Source organism: Gambusia affinis, linkage group LG10 (genome assembly GCF_019740435.1).
Source record: "Gambusia affinis linkage group LG10, SWU_Gaff_1.0, whole genome shotgun sequence".
In the NCBI taxonomy this organism is placed as follows: Eukaryota; Metazoa; Chordata; class Actinopteri; order Cyprinodontiformes; family Poeciliidae; genus Gambusia; species Gambusia affinis.
The window spans coordinates 5,930,034-5,952,651 of NC_057877.1; the positions used below are offsets into that span (position 1 = coordinate 5,930,034).

General features: G+C 39.9%; 1 protein-coding gene across 1 annotated transcript; it reads right to left on the reverse strand.

Moving 5' to 3' along the window:
* Positions 1–11,168: 11,168 nt before the first annotated feature.
* On the reverse strand, positions 11,169–15,756 carry LOC122838869 (chymotrypsin-like elastase family member 3B). Its single transcript, XM_044129889.1, has 8 exons — positions 15,651–15,756; positions 15,451–15,539; positions 14,101–14,198; positions 13,857–13,985; positions 12,940–13,076; positions 11,671–11,813; positions 11,426–11,578; positions 11,169–11,305 (listed from the first exon to the last, which is right to left on the reverse strand). Exons 1-8 carry the CDS (start codon positions 15,691–15,693, stop codon positions 11,288–11,290), a joined length of 810 nt encoding a protein of 269 aa, XP_043985824.1. The 5' UTR covers positions 15,694–15,756; the 3' UTR covers positions 11,169–11,287.
* Positions 15,757–22,618: the final 6,862 nt, after the last annotated feature.

Below are 22,618 nucleotides of genomic sequence, written 5' to 3' on the forward strand. Positions count from 1 at the left end.
ACATCATGTTTTTTAATAAAACACTCGCCCTAAAGGAAGCCGTCCCTTTATCCGGCACCGTAGGAAACTTTGTTTATTTTTTGCTCACCGAAGGGAGATATATAAATCTGGATCCAAAGTAAATATTCTGTCTACCGTCTTGGTGTATTCAGGTACTGAATTCTGGCTGAGAAACAAGCCTTGACCCCGGCTTATTTGAAATTCTGCAGAAGGAATCTTTAAATGATGGATTCCTTAAACAGAGACGCCGACTCTGAATCAGCGAACGTCGGAGATAAACTCAAGTCCTTCATCTGTTGTATTTTAACGCCGGAGCAGGCAGGTTTTCATTCTGAGGCTGAAACTATTTGGCTATTCTTTCCTCATAATCAGCTGGTGCCCTTGACAAATTGGATCTAGTAACTAACTTTGTTAATAATTTGTTATTCGTAGCCAAACTAAGCCTAATGTCACAGAGCATATCTTTCACAGGTCAAAAGCCATAAAAGAAACCACACACACAGCACATAAAAACATAAAAGTGGAAAATAAAACTTTAAAGCCACTATGGATAAATAAGTATTTAGCTGCTTCTTAAAAGACGATAGTACAAAGGTGAAGGCAAAATATTCCACAATCTGGAGGATTTATCTCTTCTGGTCTTAACAGTGCTCATTAATTTGTTAGCAGCCTCTGACCAGATCATCTCAGACTGAGAGACGAGGAGTGGGAAGTTTATCAGGACGTTTAATGATGGAGGCTGTGGCTTGACCACACAGGGTTTAACTCGGGTTTGAAACTGCAGCAATGTACCGTCTCTGGTGTGTGTCGGTTTAAAGTCCTGGCAGCAGCATTCTGAACGGACTCGACGTCGCTCCACATCCCTCTTATTACAACACGTAGAAAGGCTGGTATAATAATCACAACAAAAGTGAAAGAGCAGTGAATATGGCAAACCGTCCAAGGAGTGACCCACCCACAAAAATTAAACTAGCATTAACTGCAACTTTTCTGTTTTTTTATTTCCATCAAATTATTCTATTATGTTATCGTTTTTGTACAGCACCTTGGTGCAGTTGCTTTGAACCTGTTTTCAAAAGTGCTATCTAAATAAATTTGAGAATGACAGAGCGTCTTATCAACAACTCACTCTGGAGAGCGGTCAAATCCGTGGGCGAGTTCGAACGCAATAAAACAGTGCTGACTTAACAGAACACAGAAAATGTTTCACATTAGCCAAATAAAAAACATATTAATGATCCCTAAGGCTTCTGGGTAATATTACATAGATAAAAATGTTATTCTTCCGTCACATCTGGCATAAAACTAGCATCACAATGTGATGCTCTGGGCCTCAGGACCTACATAAGTTGCCATAACTAATGGAACAATTTTAGTATACAACTTCATTTTACTTTTTTTTTTCATTCAAACTTATTAAATTGAAAGAATAGCTTAATTTTATTTAGTAAATCTCTGAAGAGTGTTTTTTTTACAACTCAATGCTTGTGTTTTTCAAGTTAAATTGTGGTCTATGCCCCTTTTCTTCTTCCATTGTTTCTTTTTTTTTTAGCTTTCTAACATCTGTGATCAACATCTGAATGTCTTTAAATAGAAGATATTTACCTTTTGTTTATGTTGTATAACCGTTCAGTAAATATCTTAGAAAAATGAATACAACAACACAGAAAGGAGAAAGTCCATCAGTTTGTGACCTAAAGTCTAATTCCACTTGGGTTTTAAAGTAGGACAACAGCTGAATGACTAAAGGAAAACCAAAAAAATAAGGGAAAGATTTGAGGGGCATAGTCAAAGTCTGGAATTAAACCTGAATGAAATACAGACGAATAATCTGAATTTTTTTTGTGTGTGTAATTTCAAACATTAAGTGTGACAAAACATCAAAAACAGAAGAAATCAGTAAGTTTAAAAAGACTTTTTACACTGTGCTGTTTCAGAACACACACTAGCTAACAACTCACACACATACGCGTTTATAGCTCCCTGAATTTGTCTTATGCTCATAGTGAGATACTGCGCCGATAGGACTGCAACAACATATCGTTTCACATCTGAAATAAACGCTGTGTATAAAAGTGAATGATTAAACCCTGGTCGTGTTTCAGCTACTCCCAAAACGCTGTAAAATAATCGTGATAAATTTAGAGGGGCGTCAATAAAACGAGTTCACAGAGTTGAAGGGAGAAAAAAAAAACAACAACCTCTGAACATTTGACATAAGATTAATACAAATGTATATATAAATCTATGTATTAAATAGACAAAAAATTGTTTTCAAATGATGAATGCTGTGATTATTATGATTATCATGTTGCTACTGATTCTGGTTTGGATCTTCCACACAACTTGTTTGTTTTGCAAAAGCTATGTGTGTTAGTTTTCAATAAAAATCATTTCTCTACACTGTGAGAGCCACAAGCATGAGTCAGAAGACTCCCGACACGCCTGAATGGATCACCAAAATAAACTAGTCTTGTTAGATTTGGGACTTAAATACAGAATGTGATTGTTTTTGTTTTGCTTTTCTCCCCCCACCCCCCATCTCAGCTTCAAAACAATAGCTCACGACCAGAAATCAATGATTACACATTGCTGCCATTAACTACCAATCAGATTAGTGAATTCTGCAACTAGAGTCAGAGTCTAGAAGAAATATTATGGTATGGGTTAGACGTTACGAAACTTCAAAAAAAAAAAAAGAAAAAAAGAAAATTCAAATTAGGTTGTATGACCTCATAAACCTATTACATAATCATAAAATCTCCCCTTTTACCCTCCCATAATGACCAAAGAAAACAAACTATGCAGGGACGCTTGAGGATGATTACAAGATATCTACAAGAAAAAAGAAACAAAAGTCATGAGGTGTGTTCTGAAGCAGATGAAGTAGAGACATGACACATCGACAAAAAATATGTCTCCGTTTGTTTTTTTAACGCTCCGTTTAGCTCCTGTAGGTAATTACATTGTCCAAACTCCTTGAACTTCTTCTCACATCCGCCCGGCCCCCGTCCGCAGCCTCAGACTTCACTGGGGATTATTTAGATTTCATGTGACATTGGCAGCAAAAACGAGTGTATAATTCTAATATTTGTATTTTGCTTCCTTTTCCTCCGATGGCCCCAGAGCGTGCGGCTGAGCTGTTCAGAGTTCAGCGGATGACGGGCCGAGCTAAACGCAATCCTGTTAGAGACGCTGCAGAAGACTGGAGACGGGGGCAGAGGGTTCTGGTAGGAGAACCACATTGAACGTGCAGACAGAGCGACAATTTTATGAAAATCTGACTCATCTTTAGCTGTTTTGCAAAAGAAAAAAAAAGGATGGGAAAGGATGAGAGGTATGCTTTTCAGGAGCAGAAATCGTGCAAAACCTTAGATTGTTGTGGAAAATTGTACAATACTATGTATTGTTTTTTTCACCATTTAGCACCTTTTTACATGTTTTGTCACAGACAGAAAAATGTTTCATTGGAGTTTTATGTGGACGACCAACACAAAGTGGTACACAATTATAAAGTAGAAGGAAAATTATACATGATTCAAAATGTTTAGTTTTTTTAAGCAAATAAAACACTAAAAAGCGAGAAAAGGTTCAAGGGGTACAAAAACTTTTGCAAACTACTGTATGTTAGTCTGTTGCATAGAAAATGAAAAACTATGAAACAGTTCAAATGGTGTGAATACTTTCCAGCGTACATGTGCCGGACCAAATCCGAAACGTTATCAGAGGAAGCCTGTCTCTACTGTATGGAAGATATTAGTAATTGATGAAACCCAACCAGATGACGCTTAACGTTTAGCAAAATCTCCACACAGAGGGCCAAACTTATCCTAAACATGGGAAAAATTCAAGACTGAAACAAAAAAATCAGGTCCTCTAGCCATGAGCAAGAGAGGAAAGTGCAATGCTGCCTCATTTTAACTGACGTCTAAAAAACACCACCACCGCATTTTAACAGAAGCAGATGAGCCTCGTTCATTCGGGACGTGTCATAAACAAACAGGTTCAAGACTCATGTAACGCTCTACAACCAAAACATAACATTAAAGATGTTGTCTTGGGTCTTGTGACTGGGTGAATAGGATAAATGTTTTCTGCAATAGACAATGTCAGGGATAAAAGAAATTTAAAAAAAAAACAAATAAATTAATCAATTTAAGTTTTAAAACCCAGATTTCCTTGGATATTACAAGTGAAGTAGGTTAGAAGCAGATAATATCTTAGTGAATATTGTTGAGGTTAATTCCAGCAGTGTTTGATGAAGCTCAAAATCCCTGAACTGTTAAATAGGTGCACCAGTAATGATCTTCCTGCGTGAAACAAATACCAAAAACAAACATTTAAGTTGATACTGAGCACTCAAAAAGGCAGTGTGAGAATTAAATATAGCCGTGCTCACCTAATATTATTCAATAGCATATTTCTGGTTTCAGATGCTAACAATAAACACTTTAATTGTTTAACTAAAAGATGTTTCACACACATATCTAAAGGTAATCACCTTCTGTTTCAATAATAGTAATAATAATAATTTATTATAATATTTATTTTATGAATGGTCATTTATGGTGATACATTTCTAGTCATGATAAGAATTTTGATTTGTTGTCACGATAAATTGCAATAAAATGTTTCAAAATCCCCTCTGCAAAACTGTCTGTAATGTGCGGATTGATATTTTCACTATTTGTACACCGTTAAATTGAAGTATCAACAAGTGTGGGAATGTGATTAAGCGCAATACAAATGGGAATGTTTATCCAAGAGCAGTATTTGTGTTTTATGGGACCACAGTTACTGTGAAACACAGTCACGGTCATACGGTTACCAAAAAAAGATACAATTAATACTTCTTATTGTCACTTTTGTCGTGATCGCAATATTACCACAAAATATCGTGATGAAACTTTATGTCCATATCGACCATGTCTGTATTAAATTTTGGGTGCGATGGATTTTCTTGGGCGTATTCGGAAGGGGAGAAATAAATACATGCCACACTTTTCAGATTAATAATTATTAAGAACTTTGAAAGTCAAGTTTTCTTTGTCTTTATTATGCATTGATATAGCACAAGGTCTATTAGAGGTTGTAATAAACGAGGTTTATTACATATATATATATATATATATAAAAAAAAAAAATTCCCTTCTCACCCACCGCGGGTGGTGATTCTTCTTCCTCTTAGCTCGGGTCCTCTACCAGAGGCCTGGGAGCTTGAGGGTTCTGCGCAGTATCTTGGCTGTGCCTAGGACTGCACATTTCTGGACTGAGATGTCTGATGTTGTTCCTGGGATCTGTTGTAGCCACTGTTCCAGTTTGGGGGTGACTGCCCCGAGGGTCCCGATGACCACAGGCACCACTGTGGTCTTCACCTTCCAGGCCCTCTCCAGTTCCTCCCTTAGGCCCTGGTATTTCTCTAGTTTTTCATGCTCCTTTTTCCTGATGTTGCAGTCACTTGGTATTGCCACATCCACCACAACGGCTTTCCTCTGTTGTTTATCCACCACGACTATGTCTGGTTGGTTCGCCCTCACCATTTTGTCTGTCTGGATCTGGAAGTCCCACAGGATCTTAGCTCGGTCATTCTCCACTACCTTCGGGGGTGTTTCCCACTTTGATCTTGGGGGTTCCAGTCCATATTCTGCACAGATGTTTCTGTACACTATGCCTGCCACTTGGTTGTGTCGTTCCATGTATTCTTTCCCTGCCAGTATCTTGCACCCTGCTGTTATGTGTTGGACTGTCTCAGGGGCCTCCTTGCACAACCTACACCTTGGGTCTTGTCTGGTGTGGTAGATCTGGGCCTATATATATATATATATATATATATATATATATATATATATATATATATATATATATATATATATATATATATATATATATATATATATATATATATATATATATATATATATATATATATATATATATATATATATATATATATATATATATATATATATAAGAGCACTTTGTGTGATAGACCAACTATGTGCTGCTTTGTGTTGGTCTTTCACATTAAATCCCGACAAAATACATGAAGTTTTGCGACTGTAATGTAACAACAAGTGAAAATGTCCAAGAAATATATAATTGTTTATAAAAATCCATGCTTGACAAATGCGTTCTGTTGTAGTTTAGAACTTTATTACTATTGCTGGATTTTTATGGGGCACAATTCTAAGTGACTTTATTAGCTGCACAGATAACGGAGATACACACAAGGTGGAGCACTCAATCTCTAGCTGAACATTGATTCAATATCTTTATTTATCTCTCTAATAATTGCCCTTATGTACTGATTCCCAGAGCAGCAGCTTCTGTGCAGTAACAAACAGTAGAGCCGTCTCGTCATGGGCGTTTTGATTCTCTTCAAAGCTTTCTTTTTTTGTTTCCTCTCCCCCACCCAGCCTTGACCTTTTCGCAGCCTTGCAGTAACGTGGCGGGAGGATGATTGACAGCCCCCTGTGTTGCCAACCAATTAAACATAAAGAGCCATCTAAAAAGAGGCAACATTTTTACAATTACCTCGGTTATTTATTGATTAACCCATCAGAATGGAGGCAGCACTTTTCTCCATGTGACTTCGGGAAGACCCACATATGATGGAAGAGGATCAGTCGAGGGTTACCTTTAACCTTTGGAATGCTGCTTTCACCGCCTCTCCACCCACATAATCATGCGTCCATTCCCCCCACACACACACAGTTCCAAATGAGTTCTGGACATGTTCCGTTCCTTGTTTTATTTTCGTGCAGTTATCGAATATAAGTCAATGATTGCCTGCAGGGGAGGCCGAGCTGTTTGCCGTGTTGCCATGCTGGCACAGTCCACAGAGGGTCAAGCGGTTTTCGCCCGCGTGTTCCGGCCGGGGACGGCCAGCCCTGTGGTGCTACACACACGCCGTGGGCGCGTGGGCCGCGTAGTAAAACCATAAAACCCTGGCTGGTGGAGCTCGTCCAAACTGGCTGAATCTCAGCGGGCGGCGGAACAACTATCGAGGTTCCAATCAGGCTGACACAGAAATGACCAGAGAGGGAGGCGAGGAGGTCGGTGGGTTTCTGCCGCTTTTTATCTTCCGCTGTCCTAAGAGGCCGAACCGAGGAAAAAAAGAAAAGAAAAAAAAAACACAAACAAAAACAGCTTTAAATGGTCGCCGAGGGAATGTAGTAATGACAACAACGACTCTGCCTTTTTGTGTTTCGAGGCTCAGTTTGCTGGAGTTATTTGAGGGTAATATTTGGAAACGTGAAGAAGAATCCGTTCAACTACCTCAGAAGTAGACAGTTTTTTTTTTCATCGGAGAGAGGACGTGTTGCTAAAAGCGCATCCCGGTGAACTGAGTTCTGTCCTGCGGCCCTCAGATGGACACATTTCCAATTCGGACACTGTAGACTAAAACAGAGCACTCGAAAAGCAGCTCGCGTTTAGAAAAGTAGATTTTTTTTCACACTCATTTCACATAAAAACGATAAACTTCCTTGTACTTTAATTAGGGTTTCACAAAAGGGAGCACAGAGTGTGAGGAAACAGATGCACGGTTTTCCAAGTGCTGACGTAGGGCCGGACAAGACGACTCAAATGCATCGCAATATAAGCGTTTCATATCTGTCAAAATCGATAATTATTGATTATGTTCTTTTATTTAAATTTACAAAATTCTCCCACAATGGTGGTGTGATCTTTCCTGTGCCATCCAGTTTTCATCCCATGTTATTTTATTTTTTATTTTTAAGCAGTTATGAGGCATGGTGGTGAAATATGAAATTGCTACTGCGCAAGTTTCTCAACAGGTTGTTGCTAGGTGACCAAAGACAAACTGAGTTGGTTGATGCCACTCAGTTTTGTTTAGCTTTCCTTGAGCGTTTGAGCGGCTTTCCTCTGCCTACATTCCCCAGAATGCTGTGCGGTTCTAGCTCGGGATTCAGCGGAATTATTGAACATTCAACCAGACATATAATCTGCAGATATTGATTATGTGTCTATCGTGATATATATTGTTATTGATTTATTTTCCAGCCCTGCTCTGACAGCTGTGTTTTTTTTCTGAGCTAATACTTTGTACCTCCTTTCCCCCCAAAAAAAACAAAACAAAACCTCAAACTCAGTCTGACAGAATGGAAAGTGTCTGTAAACACCAGACTCAATCCCAGATGATTTTCAATTTCCTGCCTATACCTCGAGTGGGCCATTGTAACCATGCTTTGATTTTAATTATCAAAGCAATAACTAATGTTGACTTTTGATCACTTCATTCCACATGTTTGCTGTCTCCCTCTCAGGCCTTGTTTTCAAACTGCAAACACGACCTCTTGTGGTTCGTTTCAGCAACGACTCTCTTGCACAAGGTTCATAAGCGACGGTCACTGGGGGTTCAATCCCTGGCAGGTGTTGTTGATGAAAGCTATTCTCTTCCTCTTTTATTTGTCTCCATCAATCAGAAATTGCTCAGTTTAGCTTTTTAGATAGCAGTTCCTCCGTCGGGACCCAGTCAGAATCTGACTCCTTTCATTTTATTAAGTGTTCTTCATTGCTCACAAGTGAAAGTAGAGTAACATTTTCTTCAATCAAATAAAGCCCCCCTAACCCCCACACTCAGTTTTTTTTTATTAAGCAAGTGAAGTGTAGAGAATAAAACTTTAGCTCTATGTCAAATCACACGCATGCGTTGACTTTGTCTCTTCCTCTCTAACTCTTGCCATTTTGCTGTTTTTTTTATTTATTTTTATTAAATATGTTTTGATATTTTTCCCTTTGCTATCATTAAAGAGAAAGAAACTTGAAGCTTCCGCTTCCTCCCGTTGCCACGGCAAACCGCATTTTCTGCCTCCCATTGAGGAGGGCTTCTGATATACTCACGCTCAAGCTTAACTAACAAAGCTAACTTGACTATGAAAATCCAGAGCCCCGTTTACATCCAATGAATGAACTAATTTCTAAAACATCCTGAAATTGTTTTGATCCAAAACCTCCTAGAAAAACATGTTTACTACAAAACGTAGCTTCACACACCTGAATAAATTAACATATTACTAAAAAGTGATTAAATCTGATATATTATTGGAACGCACATATATATTATAAAATAAATAAAAATGTTGCGTTATGGCCTAAACAGTTATGAGGACGACAGCTAACTTGACAGTTATTAATTTGTCCAAAGGTTATAGAGCGCGTTTATTAACTGCGTTCTACACTGAATTTGTTTTTTGAAATTTGGCCCTGAAGATATTTCAGTTTCTTTCGATTTTATTTTGGATATGAGACTAAATGCACACCATATTTTTAGATTTACTATTGGCAAAAAAGAAAAGAATGTAAAATAGTAAAATCCTACCAAAGCAAGTTAAAGCTTGTGGCTGATGTGACCAGATGTGAAAAGATCCAAGCCATATTAAGGCGTCTGCACACATTTAGAGGGCAGAAAGCTGCTGAAACCTTCCTGTCGAAGCTTCGTGAGGAACATGAACAATAAAAATCTGTCTTGGCTGCAACCCTGTGATCCTGGCTGACAGTGAGAATTTTCATAAAGTGTTTCATTAAGAGTTTAGTTAGAGAAAAATGTAATTAATCCAGTATTTCTGTTACTTTAAGGCTCCTTTTGTGGTTTGCTTAAAAGACTTTTTAATTAAGATGTACAAAGATTGTACAACTTCACTGCCGGAAACTACTGTGAAAACATTCATTAGTTTTAAGCTAGACGCTGTAACATTTCACTTCACGACCCGCGTTTGCATTCTGGCTCCTCCGTATAACCAGTAGAAGCGAAGAAGAAGAAGAAGAAGAAGAAGAAGAAGAAGAAGAAGAAGAAGAAGAAGAAGAAGAAGAAGAAAAAGTAGAAGAAAAAACTCATCCTACGTGTGGGATATTTTACAAAAACACACTTTTTGCAGTGTGTTTGTTCAGTCTTCTTCTGTGTAGTTCCATCATCTACCAGCAGATGGAGACAAAAGTATATGCAAAAAAAGTCAGTCCAGCAGCTTCATTTGAAGCCTAACAACGTCCAGAGTTATTAATACCGCTGGCAGATTTAGATTTCAAGAAATCTTTTAACTTAACTTAATTTAACTACAAAGTATATTTAAATTATGTGAAAATGTGATACTGCAATAAACCGATGATCTATGCAAAAAAAAAAAAAAAAAAAAAAAAACAACAACAAAAAACCCCCCTCTTGACTGATATTTCATATCAGAGTCTGGAATTTCCCATTCCAGACTGGTTTGAGTTTGTGGGAAAATCCAAGGTTCTACAACATTTCAAATTGTCCTTGCTGACCTAAAGTATCCTAACCACCACCCCGATTAACTGGGAGCAGCTGTTTTCATCGACTTAGCAGGTGATAAACGGGAAGCGCCCCGCAATCGGTTTGTGGTGACGAGTGACGGCCGAAGCAAAGAGAGCTCAGTGAGGATCTGCGGCTGTGCGTTACGGCCGACCACAGCTCAGGAAAAGGGTTGAGGCCCCACTAAATGTTTTCACTTTCATTTCCGTGCTCAGTGGAATCTGAATCAAATACATCGGAGCTAGAGGCAGCAACGTGACCAAGTTCTGTAGATTTGAATACTGTGCAAGAAAGACACCATAATTATTTTAGCCTTCACTGACCTCAAAGTACTTCAGTACTTGTGTCTGATTATGGTTAGAAAAGAAAAGAGCGTTGAAATTCCCCTCAATCTTACCAAGCCTGAGTTTGTTATTCGTAACGCCTTAAAATCTAAATTTTTTTTGTCTCAAGCTACAAGCTCTTGTGGCAAAATCCGTTTGTCTCTCCATCAGGGTAACCCGTTTGCTGCAATTTATCCGATGTGAGAAGAGGCTCTGCGGCTTTCGTTCTTTCTTTCTTTTTCTTTTTTTTGCCTGAAGGCATCAGATGGTGCGTTCACCTGCGCAGACATTTGTTTGACCTTGGCGGTGATTGATAGACTCTCCTGACTCATGAGTCCTCCACCCACCGTGCCAGCGGTCAGTCGGTCGTCCGTCTCATGTTTTATCACACAGCAAGGAGTCATGGAGTGTGGAGAGGTAGAGCAGCCTGGGAAGCTGCGTACACCTGCTCTGGACGTTTTAGGAGAGGGTTTGGCTGAAATCTGCGGCGTTAAACTTTGTGACGCCAGCGAAAGGTTGTGGCAGCTGACGGGTTAGCATACTGAAAGCATCAGTAGAGTTGAATCAATTTTATTTTATTTTTATTGAAGATTTCGGAAGCTTTTGTTAAGTCTTTAGAGCTCGCCTACAAATTCCTTGAACGTATTTGTTTTGGTTGGCCTCCTGAAGACCCTCAGTAATTCTGGATCACCTGCAGACACAACAGGTAAAACAGACATTCCACCTGTCTTGCTAATTGTTGATACCAGCTGCAGAACAATTTTTTTTATCTCTACAGACAGACGGACGTGCGGCCGCACGCTGTTTTTACCTCGTTGAGCCACTCGGTGAAGGCAGAGGTGCGCGTGAAGACGGTGGGTTTCTGCACTTCGTTGCACACGGCAGAAGACACGAAGCTGGTCACGCCCTGAATGTACCACCTACCATCCTGACCCAGGCAGTTCAGAGGACCCCCGGAGTCCCCCTGTGACACAAACACAGCATGGAGCCTCAAACCAAGTCCGGATGTAGCGGCCGAAGCTCAAACAGGTGGATTGTATTGATGCATTCACTCACGTTGCACGCAGAAACGACATCACCTCCTGCGCACACCATGGTGGTCTTCACCGTGTGACCCCACCAGTCGCTGCGGCTGCAGACGCTGTGCTCCACCACGGGCAGCGAGGCCTGCTGCAGTATGTCAGGCATGGGGCCGTGGGCTGGTGATTCACAGAGAAGACGGAGCGACATCGACACATAAACACATTCAGCATTCAGCTAAAAAAGGTGGAGTTATTACAAAAAATCCTATCAAACTAATTTGGGAACAACTCGTGCAAAAAGCTTGAAAACATCCAATGTGTAAAGAGGCAGTAATATGTATTTTACAGTCACATATAGTGCCATTTTTTAGCACAACCAAGTAACTATGTTACCTTAAGTTGTTATAGAAATGCTGTAAATGTCAAACATGACTTAAAAGAAACTTTACCACTGTAAATTAATACCTTGAAATTGGGCATCTGTTTCTTTAAGAAGCTCCTGATCCTTCTGACACGAAGTCATCTCAACAAAGTTTCTCCATTAAGCCTCTAACAAAATTTTTAGGAGCATTTCACTGAGAAGTAGCTTGTATAATGAGGTCAGCACACGAACAGTTCCACCGGGTGTTTGCTAATTGCTGCTGGCTAGTCTGTAGGAGCCGAGTGGAGGAGTTGCGGCTGATGGCTGCTCTGTGAGACAGAAGCTCAAACCCCTTTTTATAATTGCCGAGCAGCTTTTTGGATATTTCTATTGGCATTTTGAACATTTGTCTTTGTTGCTGAGCTCCCAGTGTTTGAGGTTAGAAAAAAACTCTTGAAATCTTTAGCTCCTCCCACAAATTCCAAAACATGAATCATTTTGGTTTGAAAATGCTGACCATAACTGGAACTGCTTCCTCCTCAACATCAGAGGGATTAATCATTGGAACATGTTGACTGCAGTCATACCAGTTGAACCAACCAGATGCGGACTGCCCATCGGGACGTTTCCCAGTGGCCAGTCCGCTGGTACAGGTGGAGTCTAAGTGAGAACAGAACTTACATTGGCTGTTGATGGTAAAGTGCACAATTTGATTTAAAACTCAATTCAGTCGTGGTGGTTTGCGTTAATTCTATTAATGGCATTAAATTTGTGGCATGGATTATAATCCCAGTCTGGCCCTGCATGTGACTACATGGTGCTACATGGTGCACACTCTCTAGCACATACTTCAAAGTTTGTGCAAAGTTCTGACAACAGTATGTCCAAAATTGTCTAGTCCAGGGGACAAACAGTGTGAGAGAGGAGTAGCAGGAACTTTACTGTAAAGGTTGCCCCAGCCGGAGATGAAACAATGGGTCCCGTGGGCCAGGATCTCTCCTGCCTGAGGAAGACAAGCCACGCCGACGCTGTCGTTCATAATGGGGCTCTTGTCCAGCTTCAGCAGAGCGAGATCGTTGCTGAGAGAGAAGCATTGTCACATGAAGAGTTTGTCTAAACAGGAAGGTAAGCACTCTGACGTGCCATTTGTTTTTCTGATCATGTGCGTTTCTTTTAGTGCCGTCAATCGATTAGAAAAGGTAATCAGATTCATGACACTCAAGCGTTGTGATCAGTCGCGATTAGTCGTTATGTCTGGCTCTGTAAGCTTGAAGTGTTGAAATGCACGTTTTCAAAAATGTTTAAGAAAATGTTTATTGCCACAAACCGAATTGGATGGAGATTCTCAGTTTTCTAGGTTTTCATATCAAGGAGGGTTTAAAAGAAGTAATTTTGTCAGTAATCTGGCAGGAAAGGGGCAGCAAGAAGACATGTGGCAAAGGACCTGAGGTCTATATGCTTTGTATAAGAGGTGTTTGCTCTAGCTGCAGTGTTTGTGAAAGTGAAAGTTGCTGCTTAGCGCCCCAGTCTGATTCTCCTTACTCATCTTTTCGCTTGTGACTCAGCATTGTTGACCGCAGTACAAGACCGTTAAAAGTGCTTTTTTAAGTTAAGTAACCTTCTACCTGAGAGAGGCTTCTAGGTCAAAACACGTAACGCAATTGATATGCATTATGCGATTTCAACGTGTTAAGCTTTTTAGATCCATTGCATGCAGCCCTAATCTCTTTATTTTAACTTGATCATATCTGCTGTGCGGCAAAAATAGCCATTTGCTGCTTCGTCTCGTTGATAAATTTGCTAATCTCTTTTAGGTGGTCAAACTCTTTGCTTCATCCAAACAAACCGAACGCACTCACCCGTCGGCCACATGGTCGATGTCCCACTCAGGATGGACAACGATGCGCAGGATGTCTCTGATCTGCTCTGTGCCCTCCTGCAGGCTCATGTCATGCTCCCCTAAAACCACGCGGTACACATCTCCGGGCCTTCATAAGAGAGAACACACTCATTTCTCATCCATCTGTGGCAGCACCATTTCACTTGAAGCGTCTGGCATTATTATGTCACATTGTATTGACGATGCTGTGAGTAGTTGGTCACCAGATGCAGTGTCCAGCAGTCAGCACCCAGCGAGGAGCGACCAGCGTTCCTCCACATGTGTGATGGAAGCGGGAGCCATGTTGCACTTGCAGGGAGATCTGTGAACGTTACGCCTTATTTTTATGTTCCAACAAGATACAGATAAAGCAATGCTCATGGTGCATGAATACAACAGCGCGAGGCAAAAATACTACATTTTAGTAGAGAGTGGCTACTAAGGTGACTACTTTTAGCCAAAGTAGTCGCTTTAAAGTCACATGTCGAACCATCATCACTTAGCACATAATAGTGAAGCGTTCGGAAAAGAACACAGTTTTCAAAATGCTTTGCAAATTGAATTCAGAAAAGTGTGGAATATATTTCACCCCTTTATTCTGATACTACTAATATAAATACAATCCAATCTTATTTGCAGTTATAAATAAAACCTTTTACAACTAAATCTGGCCTCTACAGAATCCCGTTTGCAGTTTGGCAAATTCTCGGTAGGGGGCACTCAAACATGAATTAAAAGATGCCTTTTTGTGAGAAATACACCCACAATGAAGAATGGCCTCAGGAGCATCATGCTGTGTGGATGCTTTGCTTCAGTAGGGACAGAGTTGGCTGGTCGGAGTTGATGGGCAGGTGGATGTAGCTAAGTGTAGGACAATCCTGGAAGAAAACTTGCTAAAGTCTACAAAAGACTTGAGTCTGGCTGAACTCATCTTACTTCGCAATGAAAAATTGGCAAATATAGTACGTAAAAACACAATTTTGCCATTCTTTCACATTTGTGAGGTCAGACACTGATGTTGGATGAGGAAGTCGTGGTCAGTCTCAGCTCTAACTCACTCTGAAGGTGTCCTATCGCTTTGGGGTCAGGTCAGTGAAGTTCTTCTGCACCAACTCACTTATCCATGTGTCTATGGGTCTCGCTTGGTGCATTGGCCTACAGCCGTAGTGAAACAGGAAGTGACAATTTCTGAACTGCTCTCAAAGTCAGGAGCATTACAGCGTCCAACATGAAGCATGAAGAGTTAATTTTACGAAAACTAAGGGGTGTTGTCAGACTCATGGAAAAAAGTCCCATACAAAAACCTCGTCTAAATAATAAATAATGCATTAGGCAAGCGCTGGTCACCTGGCAACGGCCAAATCCAGACTGGCACATAAAAATACACCACACTGTTTTACTTAATAAGGTAACCATGTATTATTATCCTTCAATTTTCTGTTGAGATTTAGACCTATATGCATACTTTGCTTTGGTCCGTCACAAATAAATGTTATTGAATTTTTTTTGTGGTTTTGAATGTGTACAAATTGAGCCTGGGTGTGAATACTTTTGCGAGGCGCCGTCTGATTTACCTGCCAAGGCCAGCTATGGGGACGAGCGTCCACTCCATTCACTACCCTGCTGGTGTCTGGCTTCACCGCAGGGGAACCGCACCCAAAAACTACGGACAACATCAGAACAAATCATTCTGTAAATAAAGTGTAATATCAGGTGAATACGTGACAACTGCATTTTAAAATGAGAGAATAAAAAAATAACAAAAAAACCTCACCTAACGCCACCTGCAGCAGGACGACGACTAGAGTCTGCAGCATGTTTTCAATGTAACAGAGGATAAAAATCCTGCTCTGCTCCTTTTATATCGCTGTTGTTCTGAGAATCCAAACTGTCCCTGTGGAGCGGCCTTATCACGACCCGCTGAGAAAAAGTCCCACTTCCACAGATGCGTCAACTTTCCAGCCAAAAACTACGACAGCAGCGTGCGCTCATAACTCAGCTAGGCCATTTCAGTGAGCGCAGGAAAGTGTGCAGAGAGAATTTTGGTATTTTGAACATCCGACATCTATTGAGTTTGTTGTTTCAGTTTGGTTTAGGAGTGACGTTTCTGCACTACACCATTCCTCTCAATTTCAGCTCTCAGAGGCTGGAAAATGTCAGCAGTTATTTGAGTTATTTGGTGGCTAATTTAACAATCAATGCCTAATTAAAGGAAAAAACTGAATGAATGTCGCAGAACAAAAAGTATCTCCTGCTTTCTAACAAAAAAAATGCTCAGAAATGTTGCTGGTGTTTGCCAGCTGCCCTGGGAAAATAATAAATATAAGCCACTTCAGTAAAACGGTTATCAGTTTGTGACTCGACACATGGGACATTTCACAAGGCTGCTGGGTAAGTTGGGTCAACTTCAGGGAAATCTCTTGTGGAATATTGAAACTGCACAGGAAGTTCTGTAAACTGAAGCAGTTTCTTTCTATGGAACTAAATAATGACGCAAATATATTGTGCAAGTCATTCAGAACCCACCTGGTATCTTGTTTGATGATGAGACTTATGGCTCTTTGAAGGGAACTCCACTTTAAAGAGCTGTTAAAACACTCCGTTTTTGAACATTTACACTTTTCTAACAAGCAATTTGATCCCTCGTGCGAGTTTTGAAATTCACAAGAAAGTGGGATCATCTGTACTAAGAAAAATTCATATTTGTTCAAACGTTGCGAAACACACCCTTGGTGTGTTCTTGCAGAAAAAACAGCCATGTGTTTTCATAAAATATGACATTTTCAGATACAAATGTCAAAGATCTTTATTGTTTTTTGTATGCACAACTAAGATTTTAGGACTATATGTAACTTAGAAGCAAAATGTAAGAAAAAAAATGTACTTGCTTTGGGGGAAACCATTAAACAGGCAGCATTATGTAAAGCCAACTGTTTTTTTAGCTTTCCAACATGTTATAATGTCATTCCCTCACCAAAAACATGCCTGGTTGTTTTCATTCTTTCATGTATGTTTGAGAAATTCTTTGATCTCCTGTGGCAGCCATTCAAACTGTGCAAAACGCACCGCCTTTTCTGCGCAGCTCCTTCAGGCTATAGCCTGAAGCAAGTAGCAAACACCCTGTAGGACTGCACATCCACTGAGCTCATTATGGGAGCTACTGCTCAGTGAAACGCTGGTCAAATCGTTGTTAAAGGGTTAATAGAGAAGTGATGTCGCGTTGACTTCCTGAAGACGAAGTTTCAGGAAGAATGGGTGTTTCTTCAGGAGGCACAGACCCAACATCAAGGCATCAAACTATGAAGTCAAACTTTTTTTAAGTCATATTCGATATATCCAACATTTTTACAACAACTGAAGGTAAAACGGCTGGAAAATCCATGATACTGTCCCTTTAAAAATAACAACGATCCACCAATTTCTATCAATTGTGTGTGCAGAGCGTTATAAGCTAGCCAAGTGGTATAAAACAAAAGAGCTCTCACTAACAGAGTTGAGACTGAAAGTCTGAACTGCAACAAAACACAGCCTGTTCCTCAGAACCAGATGGCTTTCTGGGTTACCTTGGAGAGAACCGATCCTGTAACAACTGTCTCTGCTCTAATAGCAGGCTATGCGTTCACAAAAACAGGGGCCAGCGCTCCAGCTGAGTCTGGGGCCGATTCTTCACGCCCCACTCAGACAGTTTCCTTTCCTCCTCAGGGAAACCAACTTCGCTCTCTGGAGAGGACGCGGCACATCCATAAATTTCCCCTCTTTTAGGGGGCAAATCAAATCAATAGCTCCTCGGCAGCTAAGAGACTTCGCTTGTTTTTCCTGCCATGTCCAAATAATTCAGCGCAAAGACTTATGGGGCAGACATGTGCTGCGTGTTTGCATAACACGGCAGTGACAGAGCTGTGAATAATTCGGATTAGGGCCGGGGAAACGGATACCTGACAATGAATTAGTCACCGACGCCATTTACAGGAGCCTCGCTCAAGTGGAAGTTACTCTTTATTATAAATGGGTTTCTAAGGAGCAATCAATCCCATAAAGCTGAACAACGTGGAAAAGAACCAGTCACACTTTTCTGAATCGTATCCGTGTTGATGATATACCGCTGCTTACAATACAAATATTGTATTTCTCAACGGGACTCTCATTAAGCGAAGTTCATCAACCTTCGCACGTGGCTTTCCGCGTTCAGAATCCGGAAAGCCACTTGGAGAGAGAACAAGAACCACAATTCAGTTCAGGTTTACTTCAATTTGGTAAATTACAAACACAGAAAACAAAAACAATATGACTTACAAACCCATAATTTACCAAAAAAAGGAGTAGGCTGAAGCAAGGGCTTGTGCTTGCCTGCTTTGTTCACAATGCTGAAGGGATAGTAAAGCATTGAAAACAAAATTTACAGTGGCCTATAAAAGTATTCACACCCCGTTAACTCTTACGAATTCTGTCATCTTACATTTACAAACTCCTATTGATTCCATAAGACTTTTAAACTTAGGATTTTCCAGGCAACCGGTAGCATTTTATAACTCAATCTAGTAATTATGTTACCATCAGTTGTTATAAAAACGTTGCATATATCAACCAAGACTTCAAAGAAATTTGTCTTTGTAATTTAACATCTTGAAACTGGGCCTCTGTCTCTTTAAGAAACTCCGCCTTCATAAAGTCACCACAACATGGCTCCTCTATTAACCCTGTAACAATGTTTCTCAGCGTTGTAACCAGCGTTTCTCTGAGCAGCAGCTCCTATAATGAGCTCAGCAGATGTGTAGTTCTACCGGGTGCTTGCTAATTGCTGCTGGCTAGTCTGAAGGAGCTGAGTGGGTGGAAACCTGGAAACTGCAGCTGGAAGGCGTTGCTCGATCCACTCAGGCGTTTTTCACAGCTGAGTGGTTGCTGCGAGAGATTGAAGGATTTCTCAAAAATGCGTAAAAGAATCAAAGCAACAATCCAGGTTTGATTTTGATGAGGGAATGACATTATAACATGATGTAAAGCTAAAAAAAAAATCCACGATACATAATACTGCTCCTTTAAGTGATAGATCAATACAAAGTTTAACAAAATCTAACATTTGCAAAAGGGTTGGGTGCATTCATTGTCACTGAATGATGTTGATGAAACCTTAAGGCGCTACTTTTGCTAACATGGCCTCAAATAAGCGAGGCTCTGTTTTTAACTACCAGTAAAAATCATTAAGGTGTCCTATTACATACAGGCACATTGCATATATTCAAGCATTGATTAAAAAGAACAACAATTTGCTCCAAATTATGAGTTTTTCCTAAACTGTCTTGAGATATAAACATTTCTAAACCTCCGGAATGTCTTTGATTGTTTCGTTCAGTCCGTCGTTCTGCTGAAGGTATGAAAACTGATATCTCCAGGGGAGAAATATGGCTGCCCACAGAAGCGGGTCTGCCTTTCATTCGGGGGCGTCTCCAGACAGAGATAAATGGTCTGAGACCAGGCAGCTTGGTTCAAGAGCCGAGTACGCATCTCCCATGGTTTTCAGACATGTCAGAAATCTGCTGAGGGGCCGCAGACACAGGAAATGCGACCAATTAAACCTGTGAGACATAAATCACATTTTAGTGCTACGTCACATTCAGTGACCAAAAACCTGGTCTCCAGTTACAAACAGCCATTAGGTTAAGATATATTTGCCCAATAGATTAATTACATACAGTATAGGTCAGCTTAAGCTATCATTTTCACAAAGTAAAAGGAAAAAAATATGGATTGCGTGTTTTGTTAATTCCCTCCTTTTTTTCAGTGTGACCATTGACTGTTTTAAATCAAGACATACAATTGGGGACTGAAACAGGTTTTCTTGTGCTACACCTCTGTCATCCACCCTTAGCTCCTCTTGGTGAAGATGTATAAATTGGCTTCAAATAATTGTACAATTGGTTGCAGCAGGATAATCATTTTTAAAAAATTAAATAATTTTTTTTTTAATTCAAAATGAGTGAAGAAAAAAAAACTCCATCACGATTTTTTTTCTACACAAGAAAACCGTATATATATATATATATATATATATATATATATATATATATATATATATATATATATATATATATATATATATATATATATATATATATATATATATATATAAACCCATCAGGTTGAATATATGTCAATGCTTGAATATATGCAATGTGCCTGTATAATAGCAAGTTCCCCAACCTGCTAACTCTCAGTCAGATCTTTTTCACCAACTAAGCAGCGTGTAATATCCACTCACACCAATCCTGTTCAGTCCGCTTTAATCAAACTCTGGTTCATTTGTCTAGAAAGTCCGGTTCGTTTGGGGAGGTGTGACTGCGCTGTCGAACTCGGACGCGGGCCAAAAAAGTGAACTCTTTCAAATTGCTTAAAGTTTCCGTTTCCTGTTCTCGTTCTCCAGCTCCTGTACTTTGGGCCCGGTAGTTGAGGAGCAGTGTGTGTTTGCAGAGCTTTCTGAGTTTTCTAACTGAGCCTCTTTCCTGCTGATCCTCGTCTCAGTCGGGATGGATGAGACGGCATTAATCTAATTACTGCAGCAGACGTTCCTCCCGAGCACTTCTTGAAACATTTCGTGAGCCACAAAACGCTCTGCTGTATGAATCTTTTCTTGTTTCCTCTCCCCAGCCCTGCCTGAGAGTTAGTGTGGGGCGATACCGATTCGATACAGAAATACAGAGCTGAATCGACTTGAAACGTTTCCTGTTTTTAACACAGACATAAGTGGAATGAAATAGAAATTTATTTCACAACTCTGCACCAGTACAGCAGATGTAAATACACCGATAAAGTTTTATCAAGCTTGGAATTAGACTGAATAGATCTGCCCTCATGGATCAGCCACATTGTCACGATACCACATATAGAATTTTCTTTCATAATCGGCACCGATAACAGATGTTAGCATGGAATCGTTGAGCCTTTAAGGAAAAGGACTCATGTCTTTACAAATGACAAAATAACAATGACAATAATGTGGTGTGCATTTCCATTCTGCCCCCTTTGACTCCAACACCCCTAAATGAAATCAAGTGAAGAAAATTCCTTCAGAAGTCAGACGCAGAGGCTTTTTGGATAGATCAGTGTAAAATATATAAATAAAAAATTGTAGAAAAACCTTTAACCGAGGCTTGATTTTAAAACAATACGCAGAACTTTAACCATTTTACTGCTCAATCCAGTTTGTGAAAAGTGAAACAGTAAGAAGCAATCTACAAACCTCGCTGGTATAGACGTTCCTATCCGGCCCCAGGTATCGGCTTGGAGCCCAGTGATTGTGCTTTTTAACGACTGCATTTAAAAAAAGCCTGCTTCCATCACTTCCTGCGGTTATGTGATCTGAACCCTACCAACGTTTTTTTTCTTGACAACTAACTTTTAAATATCATGTCTTAATTGGTGTCAAAGAGTCTGCTGAAGCTCCTGACTATGTGTGCGTGTGTGATCGTCTCCGCAGCTCCTCAGGCCCCTAACCTTTCAGCACTTTAAAACAAACTGACAAGTTCCTAAAGTAAAGGGACAAAAATTGATTTAGAAATCAATCTTCTTTTTTTTTTTCTTCCCAGAACATCACAGAAGCTTCTTACTCAAGTTCCTCTGCGTTTGATCCTTTACCAAGGCCGACATGCAGTAGCCGGACGGCATTGAACTCTAAACGATGTCCTGTCATTAGCGTCTGCAGCATGAAGCAGCAGCCCTGACTCCACATGTTGTCGGTCAGCAGTTATTACAGATTTAATAGGTTGACGCAGATGTTAACATTGGCTGGTTTTCAGGAGCAGAAAAAGTAACGACAAAAAAAAAAGAAAAATCAAAGACATTGGAGGATCAGGGTCGCCGTCGCTAAGTAAACTGTAACACGGATGTTGTACGGTTTGTTTTACCACCGAAACCTACCACCTTTTTGTACTTTCTCTACATTCAAATGATCATCTATTGCTCTCTGTTCTGTTTTCCCACACAGAATTGGGGAATTTTACCTTCAATTTTTTGCTCTCTTTCTGTCCAAACGGCCAGAACTGCCTTGAAAAAGAAGGTTTAAACTCAATGGGAATTTTCTGATCAAATAAAAGTAAAATAATAATAGCAAAAAAAATTGTAAAATATACAGGACATAAGGCATTTGGGCCTGAAACTAATGATTATTGTAATAATTGATTATTCTAACAAATTTTTTTTTGACGATTAAACAATTAATTGGATAAACAAAAGAATTGGCATGTACATTTAACTTCTCCATCAAACGTGGAGAAAGCAGCATTCAGCTTCTACACACCACAAATCTGGAACAAACTTCCAGAAAACTGCAAAACTGCCAGAACACAGAATTCCTTTAACTCTAGACTAAAAACCCAGCAACACGGACCAATAAATTTGATGTGTACTGGTAATTCTAATGATGGTACTAAATGTAATATCTTATTGGTTTCCACAGCTGTTGACTGTATGATTTGTTTTTTAAAATGTTTTCAAGATGTGTAGCACTCTGAACTGTGGTGTTTTTGAAACGTGTTACGCAAATAAAGTTGATTGATTAAATACAATCTGTGGAAAGACTTCGGAATCGATGCCTATACCGACAACTGGAGCTTCTAGCAAAGAAATTCCTGCCTCTAAATGCAAATCCCGTGGAGATGTTCTCCCTAAAAAAAAAACTTGCGGGTGCAAATTGTGGTGAAAGGCGATTCCGTGAAGTTTCGGGGTCAGATGGGCCGGATGCAAACACAC